The sequence below is a fragment of the Chelonia mydas genome, chromosome 2, assembly GCF_015237465.2.
Source record: "Chelonia mydas isolate rCheMyd1 chromosome 2, rCheMyd1.pri.v2, whole genome shotgun sequence".
Classification (NCBI taxonomy): domain Eukaryota; kingdom Metazoa; phylum Chordata; order Testudines; family Cheloniidae; genus Chelonia; species Chelonia mydas.
In genome coordinates this window covers 240,289,875-240,302,289 of record NC_057850.1, presented here as the reverse complement: position 1 = coordinate 240,302,289, position 12,415 = coordinate 240,289,875, and the positions used below count along the sequence as shown (strand labels likewise).

The following is a 12,415-nucleotide window of genomic DNA, read 5'->3' as shown; positions in this document are numbered from 1 at the left end:
TCCTGGCCCCCTGTAGGTTGCCATCTTCGCTGGGCAGGTTTCCAGTGGCTCAAGGCACACAGTCAAAAATGGATCCCTTCCAGGGGACCAAATGTCCAACAGAACTATCTCCCATCTTAAGTAAGTGCAGCCACTCAGGCTACTGTGAGAAGAGAAGAGCTCCCCTCCCCTAGAACTGACCTTGTCAGGGGAGAGCTCCCCTCCCCTAGAACTGACCTGCAGCTCCTTTTATCTGAGCCTGCTGAACTCTGATTGGCTGTTTTCATGAGGCCCCATCTAGGCAAGCCTGGAGGACCCACCTCCACTGCTCCTTCCTGCAGCTGGGCATAGTAGGACTGTAGAGCCTTCAGGAGGAGGCCATGAGGAGCCAGGTACACCCCATTACACTCATGATCTGGAATGTGGAGACACCATCCTGAATCTACTTTTTACCAACAGAAAGGAACTGATTGAGAATATGAAAAGGGGGCTAAGTGTTAATGATAATGAGCTACACTAACTCAAAAGTGGATTCATGGAAAACAAAAATACAAATGGTACTGGATCTTAGAAAATACACCTTGGGGAATTAAGAAACCATCTCACATGGAAGTATGAAAATCCATGAATGTGGAAAAAACTGGCATACTAGCAGACATCATAATTAAGATGTAAGAGATTACAATTCCACTGAAATATAAAATATAGAAAGCAAGAAAAAGTCAGTGTGGTTTTATAAGGAATTCTTCAAATATCTGAAGATGGAAGAATTGGAAGTTGGAACATGAGAGAACCAAAGTAGAATCTACAGAACTAGCCGAGACTTGCAAGGAAAATGCGGTGGGGGGAGGAGAGGGAAGGAAAGGACTTTTTAATATGTATTGGGAAGCTCTATAGAGAAAAGAGGCCCATTAATTAAAGGACTAAATCAAGTATGATTCTGTTGAACTGCTCTTTAAAACTGATGAGGAAAAATAAAGAAAAAGAAAATGTACAATTAGAAAGTAATTGAAAACTGTCATTTATTGCTGTAAAATGGAGGGAAAGAATCACTTGGAAAATATGCGTACACAAATCAGGGCCTTTAGGGAATTAGCTAATTAACTTACTGAACTTCTGGCAATTCTTTTTGAAAAGTCATTGACAATTGGAGGAGGTATCAGGAAACAAAAACCTAAATTCAACTTCAAATGGGAGGAAAATTAAGGGATAAAATATGTTAGTAATTAGAGTGCAATATAAATGCTTAAATAACAGAAAAGCAAAGTGTGAACAGCATGCGTCTGCGAGGGACAATATCATAGAGTCATAGAAGGTTAGGGTTGGAAGAGACCTCAGGAGGTCATCTAGTCCAATCCCCTGCTCAAAGCAGGACTAACACCAAATAAATCATGCCAGCCAAGGCTTTGTCAAGCCGGGCCTTAAAAACCTCTAAGGATGGTGATTCCACCACCTCCCAAGCTTGTCTACCATGATAGACAATCTTGATGGCTTTTTAAAAATATATACATTTTAAAAAATCAGAAGATGAAGGGAATTCAATAGCTGTTCTGTCTATGTTTTAATAAAGCATGTAGTGATTTAACAAGGAACTGTAGCTTATTTGGATATTTAATTCAAATTCATTGGATATAAGCACTGTACCCTGGATTGAAACTAGCTAAAAGTCTGTGAGCAAAGGGTAACAATAAATAGCATTGTACCAAGTTCCGGGGAATTAGTAATAAGGATTATACAGTAATCACCTTTTTAAAATAGTGTTAAAAAACATGATCGAATGGATGTCACATCTCATCTGTATATACAGTTCAGTGCGTTGGGGTTTTGGTTAGACTGTTTTCCTTAAGGATAGTAAAACTTTTATTTAAATGTAAAATATAACAATTGGAGAAGATCCTCAGCTGGTTTAAATTGTCAGAGGCCTCTTGACTTCAGCTGAGCTACGACATCTTACACAAGTTGAGGATTTGGTGCTTGATATTTCGTAACTATGGGTTTGTCCCCATGGTGCTTTAGTCCGTAACAGAGGGGGGTGTAAATTTTAGTCTGCAGTTTGTGTGTCACACAGTAGTTTGCCCATGTGGACCCTGCTGGCACGCATTAAAAGTTCCCTAGTGTGCATTAACGTAGTACTGTTTGAAATGGAACTACATAAATATGCACTTTTAGTGCATGCCAGCAGAGTTCTCATGGACCAGTTAGTGCACAACACTCTAGTGCTTAATAAAATTCACACCCCTCTGTTATGGACTAAAGCACCATGGGGACAAACCAATAGTTATGAAATATCAAGCAAATTATAACATAGACAAGTGCTAACTTGTGAAAATTATAAATGTTAATAGGAATGGTCTGGAAGTCCTACACTGACATATTATTTCATAAATATCACTTTGTTGTCCAAAAATATGTCCTGTCTAGTCCTGACATTAGGATAGTTTGACCCTAATCTGTCAGTTATATAGATAAGTATCACTGGGATTGATGATGCTCTAAACAGTAGCTGAGAATGGCTTCTATCATGATAGCAGAGCTTTGACTCATTGTCCACATTTGTATGTGCAGCAAGAATGATATTTGTGCTTTTCCTTCCTCACGTTTTTCTCACCCTTTTAGCTTCCATCAGTTTTGGAATTGGGGTAACCTGAAAAAAGGAATTACAGTGGGTTACAATGCACTAGGCTTTCACCTCTGGAGATCGCAGTTCAGGTACTAACTAAAATCACAAGCGAAAATAAGTTTGGCCCCATCTTAGTCTCTACATGTGTACATTTCAAAACCACCACATAATTTGGCAGCATTGGCACTGCTTACTGAAGAGAAATCTAGGACTGGAACAGTAAACTGTTGCAGGTCAGGTTTGAGATTCGTTGGCAAAGCAGTGGGGGTTGTTGCATAGGATCTGCTTGTATTATATTTGTCTCGAGCTAGTGCTTTTATTCCCTCATTGTCATTAGCCCTAAATTCACTCATACTTTAGGGAAAATATCAGCTCTCCTTGATAGAATTGGATGTTTGTGAATTTATACTTAGATTTAAATTTACATTAAATGATATAAATAATATTTGTACCTTTCGTAACTTTGAGGTTGAGGAATTATTGTTTCAGAAGTCTTACAAAATAATCCTGAGATGGTTTTAACACACAATGATGTATATGGGAATAGTTAGATGTCTACTTGAGAGAAAAGAAAAAAATCATGCATATTTAAATCACTAGAATAAAATATTGACTCTCATAGACACACAGCAGGTTGAGAAGTACTTCTGTACAGATACGTGTTCTCTCTAGATTTTCTGGGTCTTTTGCAGCACCTTTATATTTCCCTCACAATTAATTGGGCTCATAAGACTTAATCAAGTGTTTTTCTCTATTTCTCTCAAGCTATTAGGAATCCGCACTAGCAATTTATGGTTATTTACTAATCTCTTATGGTTCCTACATTTACAGAGTTCAGAGAGACAATTATGTATCCAGTTATTTTTAGTAAAATGTATGATATCAGAAGAGGTAGTTCTAGTGTTTCTCTAAGATTTGATTTTGTAACTAATACTTGTTCTAGTTTCAAAATTAATATCGTCAAGATTTATGTGAAGAACTTCATTTCATATCAAATCTAAACAGAAAATATATCTTTTTCTCCCTTGCCTATAACTCTATGTTTCTCTTTCCCTCTACTACTGTTTATGATTTACCTTGGTAATTATGTTATCTCTCTCAGTAAAGTGTTGTGGGATGCAATTGGTAAGAAAGATACTGTACAGAATAAAGTTGTATTACATTATATTAGATCATTCTTGTTATAAACAATGTTTTTCAAATAACCTGTGGTCTGAATTACTTTTCATATTCAGTAGCATTGGTGAGAAAGTACTTCGACAACATTCGGGATTTAGAAAAATACTTTATTTCTATAAATAAGTATGAAGTCCTTTAAAAAATAGTTCTTTTGCACTATCATTTTCAAATTTAGGTGGCCTAAAGTTAGGTACCTAATTTCATATTCATATACTTAAATATAAATGACTATCAGAAATGCTGTGCACCCACAGCTCCAGTTGGCTTCATTGAAATTTGTGGGTAGTGAGCACATTTGAGATTTAGGCAACTTGTATTTATACAATTATTATAAAGTTCACTAAATGCATCTTGAGTAGTGAGGTGTGCTATTCAGTGTAAGGTTGGTTGAATCTGGCCTATTACAAATACTGATATTTCAAGAACACACACTTTAAAGCTTTACCCTAACAATTGATTTTATTTATGGTGACCTGCAAAACTAAATACAATTAAATCCTCAATTTCATCAGTATTAAAGTATATACATTTCATAAATTGCATGCAGCATAGATACAAGCTCTGTAGACCTCTGCACTGTTATTTGCCTGTTTGGACTATTAAACTAGCTCTAACGTTAGTGTTCTGGCTCCAAATGTTTTCACCAGTACAATTGATTGTGTTATAAAGCTATCTTGTTCATTACGCTGACCTCTAATTAGGTAAACTGTAATAGGTTTAACATACACTGCTGTGTCACTTATAGTTCTGTAACTTAGTTGCCAGGCGTGCAAACTGATGAGTAGTCACTCCTGCACTTATCAGTCAGATGTGTGAAAACTAGTGAGAGCACAGAACACTGGCACACTCCTGAGTCAGCTCCTTCCTGCCTTGTCTCTGCATAGATTCACTTTACTTCCTGCTTCTGAAGAATTAAGCCAGAACAAAGCAGACTGCTAGTTCTGCTGGCAGGATCACATGCTGCTTATTCTTTTTAGCTGAACCCACTTTGAGGCTCTTCTTTTACTTGGGCTGTGTGTGCACTTGGGCCTATATTGATTTATTTAATTTATTTTTTACAATACCTCAGTTTTTTAGTTTTTTTGTTTTTTTTAAATTTCCCTTAGCTTGGAAAGCTAGCCATGGAGCCAGCAAAAAAAAGCCTGCACCCTTCACTGGCAGCAGCACCTTCAAGGTGTCTCTCAATGAGTCTTTTTTCCCCATCTGTATTTATTCTGAGACCCTCTACAGAGAGGCAGTCATTGCTCCCGTGCCTGCAGCTGAATCACCCATAGACCTCTATGGTGTTTAACCACACCTCCTCGTGCACTCGGGAATATTCAGGGGAAGGAAACTGAGGGGCGTATGATATCTGAAGACTCTTAGGGGGATGCATAGGATGAAGCCCCTCACCGATGAAAATCATAGGGAAGCACAAGGAAGGAGACATGATAAGTCCAGCTCACGTGTGCCTACACTGGATTTCTGCAGAAGCTAGACTAAGTCATACTCAGCCCTCCCCTGACCTTCAAAAATAATAATAAAAAATCTGGGCATTTCTTTTCCTTGTCGACATGGGCCTGCATCCTGTAGCAGCTGCCAGTAGAACTTCCAGACTGTTGGTTGGAGCAGGCCACACACTGTTCTCCTTGTTTTTATGGTCCATGTTTCAAAATACTGGGATGTTCAAACGTAGATATGACTTTAGTGCTTGAACCAGGACCTCAAGACTCCCCCCAGAGTGTCTCTCCAGAAGAACTACCTGATTAGGCAAGTCGTCAGCTTCCAAAATGTCATTCTTTCCTGAGAAAAGGTTCAGAGAGTCAGGACTTGTGCCAGTTCGTTTTCCCCCAGCTGGAAGGATTTTGAATCAGTGGAGTTATATTCCAGGGATAACCAAAGACTATTTTTAACCAGACAAGGACTTAGCATCATAGGGCTATAATGTTCAGATGGACTGACTCAAATGTCACACAAGCATAGGCACAACCAGTATCAGATACTAAGTCAAAGGCAGGACAGCGTACTTCGTTGTGCAAGGAATAGCCAGTTCTAGGGCATCTGTTTATATCTCGAGAAGTAGGAAGTCAGGTCCTGGAGGAAGGTAACTGATCACTGAGTTTCTGAGCAGGAACACTGGACAACAAAACAGATGAAATTGTCAAAGGCATCAGTGCCCTGGAGTTTCAAACGGTGAAAATGGCTCTGGTAGTCTTACATCAGTTTTGTTTTCATTATCATATTTTCCTTTATATTGAAAACATAGCAGTAGTCGCCTAAGTCAACTGATTATAATGCTCAAAGAGTAAAATAGGTACAGGAGGCCCTACAACTGTCCTTTTCCCCTCAGCACCCCACAAATACTGAAATAGCTGAATCCAGCAGCCTGTTGACTCAGCCAAAATGCATCCCAGTGAATGGATTCTAAGGGAAAAGGCTTGCCTCTTCCATCTCTGATCTAGAGATTTGGTCCTGGCAATCAGAGATGTATTTTGGTCAGGAAAACCCAGAAAACAACGAACTTACGTTGCGTAGTCCAAGACCCAAGGACAGTAGCACAGGGCAACATCTCCAGTTAATGGAGTTTCATCCTAGTATGTGTGTTCCCCTACATCACCCCCTCTCTACCAATCTGAGGTTCCTTTGCAAGACAAAGCACACCTGCTCAACTGGCCATGAAGGGTGTAGTTTTGTGGATTTGTAACTGGTGACTTTAGAATCATCAGTCCTTCTAACCTTTTTCTCCTGCCTTGTGTCACAAGAGACCTTCACCTCTCCCAGATCAACTCAGTCTATCATTGTGGCTCCCGACCAAGTGATGTTCTAGGAGCTTGGTCTTTTACACCAGGTTGTCTACATCTTGCTGTTGCCCAGAAGAAAAGAGGCTGTGGGCAGTCTTCTCTACATCAAGCTCAGACGCGGTGAGCAGGCTAAGAATGTTTCTTTCCCTTTATTCTGAGCTTTATCAAGGGATGATGTGATACAGGCCTGGCCTGCCAGGGCGCTCGTACTGACATCATGTGCTCTGTGCTTCTCTCTTGGTGTCTTGGTTTTCTGAAGCTGCTGTCTGTTTTTCCCCAGGCCAGTTCTACTTTCCCACACTGGAGCCAAAATTAGTGTTGGGCTCACACAATTTACTTCCTTTGAGCTTTTCAACTCTGTCATCCTTCCCCTAACATCCTGGAAGGTGGTGGTCCTTTGGAAGAAATCTCCCGGCCTGTGAAATAGTGGAGCTGGCTGCTCTCTCACTGGTCTTTCCTTGTATTTCTCTAATAAAGTAGACTGATGTATTTTTAAGGCCATAACTGATCATCTAGTCTGGCCTCATGCATAACGTAGCCCATAGGACTGCCCTGCATTAATTCCTGCTTCAAACCCAATAGCTGTGGGCCTTACCCTAATCTCCGTCCCATAAGAACAGCCATAATGGTTCATCTAGTCCAGTATCCTGTCTTCCAACAGTGGCCAATTCCAGATGCTTCAGAGGGAATGAACAGAATAGGGAAATTACCAAGTGATCCCATTCACTGTCATCGAGTCCTACCATCTGGCAGTCAGAGGCTTAGGGACACGCAGAGGGGTTGCATCTCTGACCACCTTGGCTAATAGCTATTGATGGACTTATCCTCCATGAGCTTATTTAATTTTTTTTAATCCAGTTGTAGTTTTTTGCCTTCACAGCTTCCCCGCATAATGAATTCCACAGGTTAACTGTGAGTTGCATGAAGTACTTATGTACTTCCAGCTCAATGTGCAGTGGCAGTCAAAAAAGCTAACAGAATGTTGGGAATCATTAGGAAAGGGATAGATAATAAGACAGAAAATATCATATTGTGTCTATATAAATCCATAGTATGCCCACATCTTGAATACTGCATGCAAATATGTTCGCCCTATCTCAAAAAAAAAATATTGGAATTGGAAATGGTACAGAAAAGGGCAAGAAAATGATTAGGGGTATGGAACAGCTTCCATATGAGGAGAGATTAATAAAAGTGGGACTTTTCAGCTTGGAAAAGAGACGAGTAAGGGGGGATATGATAGAGGTCTATGAAATCATGACTGGTGTGGAGAAAGTAAATAAGGAAGTGTTATTTACTCCTCATAACACATAATTATTAGGCAGCAGGTTTAAAACAAAGGGAAGTATTTCTTCACACAATGCACAGTCAGCCTATGGAACTCTTTGCCAGAGGATATTGTGAAGGCCAAGACTATAACAGGGTCCAAAAATAACAAGATAAGTTCATGAAGGATAGGTCCATCAATGGCTATTTTCCAGGATGAGCAGGAATGCAAAACCATGCTCTGAAGTGTCTCTAGCTTCTGTTTGCCAGAAGCTGAGAATGCGTGACGGGTGGATCACTTGATGATTACCTATTCTGTTCATTCCCTCTGAAGCGTCTGGCATTGGCCACTGTTGGAAGACAGGATACTGGACTAGATGGACCATTGGTCTGACCCAGTATGGCTGTTCTTATGTTTGTTTTAAAACTTCTGTCTATTAATTTCATTGGGTGATCCCTGGTTCTTATGTTATGTGAAGGGGTAGGTAACAGTTCTCTGTTCACTTTCTCCACACCATTCATGATTTTATCATATCCCCCCTTAGTCATCTCTTTTCCAAGTTGAATAGTCCAGTCTTTTTAATCTTTCCTCATATGGAAGCTGTTCCGTACCGTTAATCATTTTTGTTGCCTTTCTCTGTACCCTTTCCTTTATCTGTGAAGCTGCGCCATTGCCTAGAGTGTTAGAGTGCAGATAGAGAAGCTATGCTTTTCTTTGGTATGTAGAGGGCTATTAATATTTACCTCCACCATTCCATTGAATATGGAAAATCGCAAAACTCCATCATCCTAGTTGAAGATCCTGAAAAGGGTTCAATGGCCCAATGTTTGCAGAGGACAACAAGGTAGGAAGCCTCCCCTCACTTCGATATAAAGTTAATGTGGCTAGGGCTGTTGTGGACTGCCCCAGGCAGTGAGCGATGGAATCCTATGGTTTCAGTAAAGTTCCTTTCCAGTTCCACCAGTTTGTTAGTTGAATCTGTCTTTTTTTGTTGAATTTTTAATGACGGGAGGCAGAATTGGGTTCTCTTAATCCTGCTACCCTGATGGCTCTGTATAGCACCTAGCATGTTGATTTCCCTCTCTGTGTTTCTCTGCCTTTTGGTTGGGGATATGTTGCTCAGATGATATCAGTCTGCATCTTGCAAAGAAATACAGATATCAGTCTGTATTTCTTGTGTGGTAACTCCTTTCTGACTGTTGACTGAAGGATTATATCAGTCTATACTGATCATAGAACCAAGTCATTGAAAGGAGAATTTCTTGTGTGGTAACTCTTTTCTGTGGTTCACTTCTACTGGTGTAGATACCCACCTTGGCCTTGTCAGATCTGTTTTAGTTCTGTGGGGCTGTTTTTGTTCAGTTCTATTTTGATTTAAGTTACAGCTCAGTTGAATCTCTGAGGCTGTGTCTACACTACCACGGTAAGTCGACCTATGCTATGCAACTCCAGCTACATGAATAATGTAGTTGGAGTCAGTGTACCTTAGTTCGTGTTACCGTGGGGTCTACACCATGGGGGGGTCAATGGGAGAAACTCTCCTGTCGACTTACCTTACTCTTCTTGTTGGGGGTAGAGTACGGGGTCGACTGGAGAGCGATCTGCTGTTAATTTGGCGGGTGTTCACTAGACCGACTAAATCGACCACCGGTGGATCAATCTCAGAGCGTCGATCCTGGCTGTAGTGTAGATGTAGCCTGAGAAGAGGGGAGGCATTAATCCTATAGAGGGTGTCAAAACTCTGTCCTTCTATGGGTACTCTGTTTGTTAGGTACATGGCAGAGTGTACCTGATGGGATGATATCACAGAGAAGAATTACTAGATACGAAATTCTACTCTATTGACTTGAGATTTTCTGATTACCAAAATGAGGTTGAGTCATCTGCAGTTTTAGATTGTGTGTGTGCCCTTCCCATTCCATAATTAGCTCTGAAAGCGGGGGTGTGTGTGTGTGTGTTCTTCTCTGAATATCATTCTGGGAAGTTTCTCCACACGCTAAGGGCAATTAACAGCAACAGATCTCCTTTTTTTGAGCTGTCCAGTTCCTGGGCTGAGTTTCCCCAGAAGGCACATTTCTAGGAGTGCTGATTAAGCAAGCTGAGGGACAAGCAGACTGAACTGGTAGGGAATGGCCTCAAAATGGGATGAATGAGCATATATAATGGAATGACAGGATAGTGCTTCAAAACTTAAGATGATCTCACTTAAAGCAGAACATCTGGTTTGCTTACTATGTGCTTGCTTCAGGATCAGAAACCATTTAGAAGATCTGACTGTCACTGCTGATGGCATCTCTGGCTTTGATGAAAATGTAAATCTCCCTAGCGTTCTTCATATCACAACTCATTACTTATACATAAACAATAGAAAGTAATAACAATGATTAAGAAAGCAGATTATCTTTGAATTTATGACCAGGTAATCCTGTTACCTGTGTCTGAAATTTTTTGACTGAAATTATCATTTTGTTGCTATTTCAGTTTCTTTTCCTTTGTCAGATTGTTCTTCTCAAAATGTCTTTTGTCTTACTATTAGCTATGAGTAGGTTTATCTGAAAACTGCTGTTTGAGATAAGGTATCTTGCTATCCAGAGGAATATAGTACAATTATTGCATTATTTTACTTCTGGCTGGTGTTATTAGATCATTTCTCTTATCTTTCTTTACTGTTCTTCTTGGTGTATTTTTAACCATAGTAGCAGAAAGGCATATATCAGTTGTTGAAAGGGAGCTCTTCCAAGATCTAGCATTTGATATCAAACCATGGTGAATTCCAACCTGACAGAATAGGTAAGGTGATGAAGCAAATTAAGGAAACCTGAAATTTTGGCAGGTGAAAAGGGAAAGGGAAATAGTATCATGAAGTATTTTCCATTACACATAGTGTAAAAAGCACTTCTGTGTTCTGTACAGTTCAACAAAGGTGTGTGATGTGAGCATTACACAGAGAGAACCAGAACATTATTGCCCCAATCACAGAAACACACAATGAAGAGATGATACTAAGGGCTAGTCTACACTTAACAGCACTGCAGCACTTAGTGAAGACGCTACCTACGCCAATGGGAGAGATTCTCTTGTTGGTGTAGGTACTCCATCTCCCTGAGAGGCGGGAGTTATGTCGACGTGAGCACTTTTCCTGTTGACATAGCACTGTCTACGCCGGGGGTTAAGACGGTAGTTATACCAACGTAAGTTGGTAGTGTAGACCAAGCCTAAGGAAAACCCTGTGTTTGAATCTCTCTTTAACAGCCATGAACTCTTTCTGTTACAGAGACAAGAATAAGGTGCTGTTTTTCTCTGATCTTGTTAAATCAATCCCCTTTCCTACATTACTTTATTTTTCCTAAGGTAAGCTGCATGAAATTGATAATATTGTAGTTGGTGCCTTTGGCTCAGAAAATGTTTTTCCTGTTCTCCTAGCACTGTTTTTTATAGTAGACTAAACTTTGTACATACACTTCTTGAAACTAGAAGCCCTAAGTCTTGTAAATATTCAGTGTTAGACCACCCTAGGAAGAACAAAAATGTCCTTTATGCTTTTGTGAGCATTCAGTTAGTTAGTTTAAAGATCAGTATACTCATAAAGCAAAGAAATATATAAGAAAACTCTCTATATAAGAATATATAAATATATAAGAAACTGGTCATTTGTACAAAAATCTGATACCAAGGTAAAATTTCAAATTAGTAATTTATAATATTTCTTCATTTTATATGTAAACACATAGAAATGCATTGCAAATAAGTATATTTATAGGCACCAGAGTGTTAGTCTTTCTTGGACTGATTAATTGGTTTTTATGTTGATAGTTTTTATATTATTTGTGTATATGACTCACTCAGGTTGAAAATTTGAAAGGCTTTTGAAATGCAGAGCTATAAACCAGTGCAAATTAGTAGAAGGAAAATTTAAAAACTAGCTGAAAAAAGTGATATTAAGTCTAATCAATTTTGCTTTGTAACTTTGCACGAAATTATGGTGATATATTAATGTCTGGATTAAAGAGTGAGGCAATATTCAACATAATAATGAAGATTCTTAACATCTGGGCTCACAGAGACACATAAGACTATGAAAGAAGGGAGTAATTAAGCTGAACTCTCACATCTTGCTGGACCTCTGAAGAACACTGACAGGCTGGCATCAGCTGGCCGGCACAAAGATCTTTCTATGATGGAAATGTTTCATCTTGTTTAATCAGTATTCCCCGTAATTTGGTTTAGAGTCTAGACAGCTACACTTTTCATAATGCTTTAGTCTAGCTGGTTTATGTTCTGCTTAACATTAATTTTATTTGTGATTTCATCTTTATGTTCTACCCTAAGCAACATAAAATGTAAAATGACTAGGTTTGGTTGTGTCAACTGTTCCTATTAACAGTCACTTTCAGACACCTCTGAGAAAAATAAATCTACCTTTGATCCTAAGGGAGATGGAAATGGCATGAGAGAAATTTATTTGAGTACCAGTAGGAGGAGAGAGGTTGTGATCCCCTGCTGGAAGGTGATGTGAAGAAACTGGCTGCAGTTAATGTGGGTGCTAGAAGGGTTAAAAGTCTTAAATTGTTAATAGCCCTGGTTAAAATA

At 39.4% G+C, this 12,415-nt stretch overlaps 1 protein-coding gene across 49 annotated transcripts in view; it reads left to right on the top strand.

Annotated features, from left to right (window-relative positions):
* Positions 1–12,415, top strand: part of ZMYND11 (zinc finger MYND-type containing 11) — a 171,519-nt gene that overhangs the window by 85,988 nt on the left and 73,116 nt on the right. For 18 of the 49 annotated variants that reach the window (XM_037891041.2, XM_043541509.1, XM_043541511.1 and 15 more), the window contains one exon: positions 2,596–2,688. The exons of 30 other annotated variants lie outside the window; for them this stretch is intronic. In XM_037891041.2, the coding sequence (XP_037746969.1) occupies positions 2,596–2,688 (93 nt within the window). Of the gene's footprint in view, positions 1–2,595; positions 2,689–11,099; positions 11,177–12,415 lie in introns of all 49 variants that reach the window. One more of the 49 variants, XM_037891052.2, reaches the window with a different exon arrangement.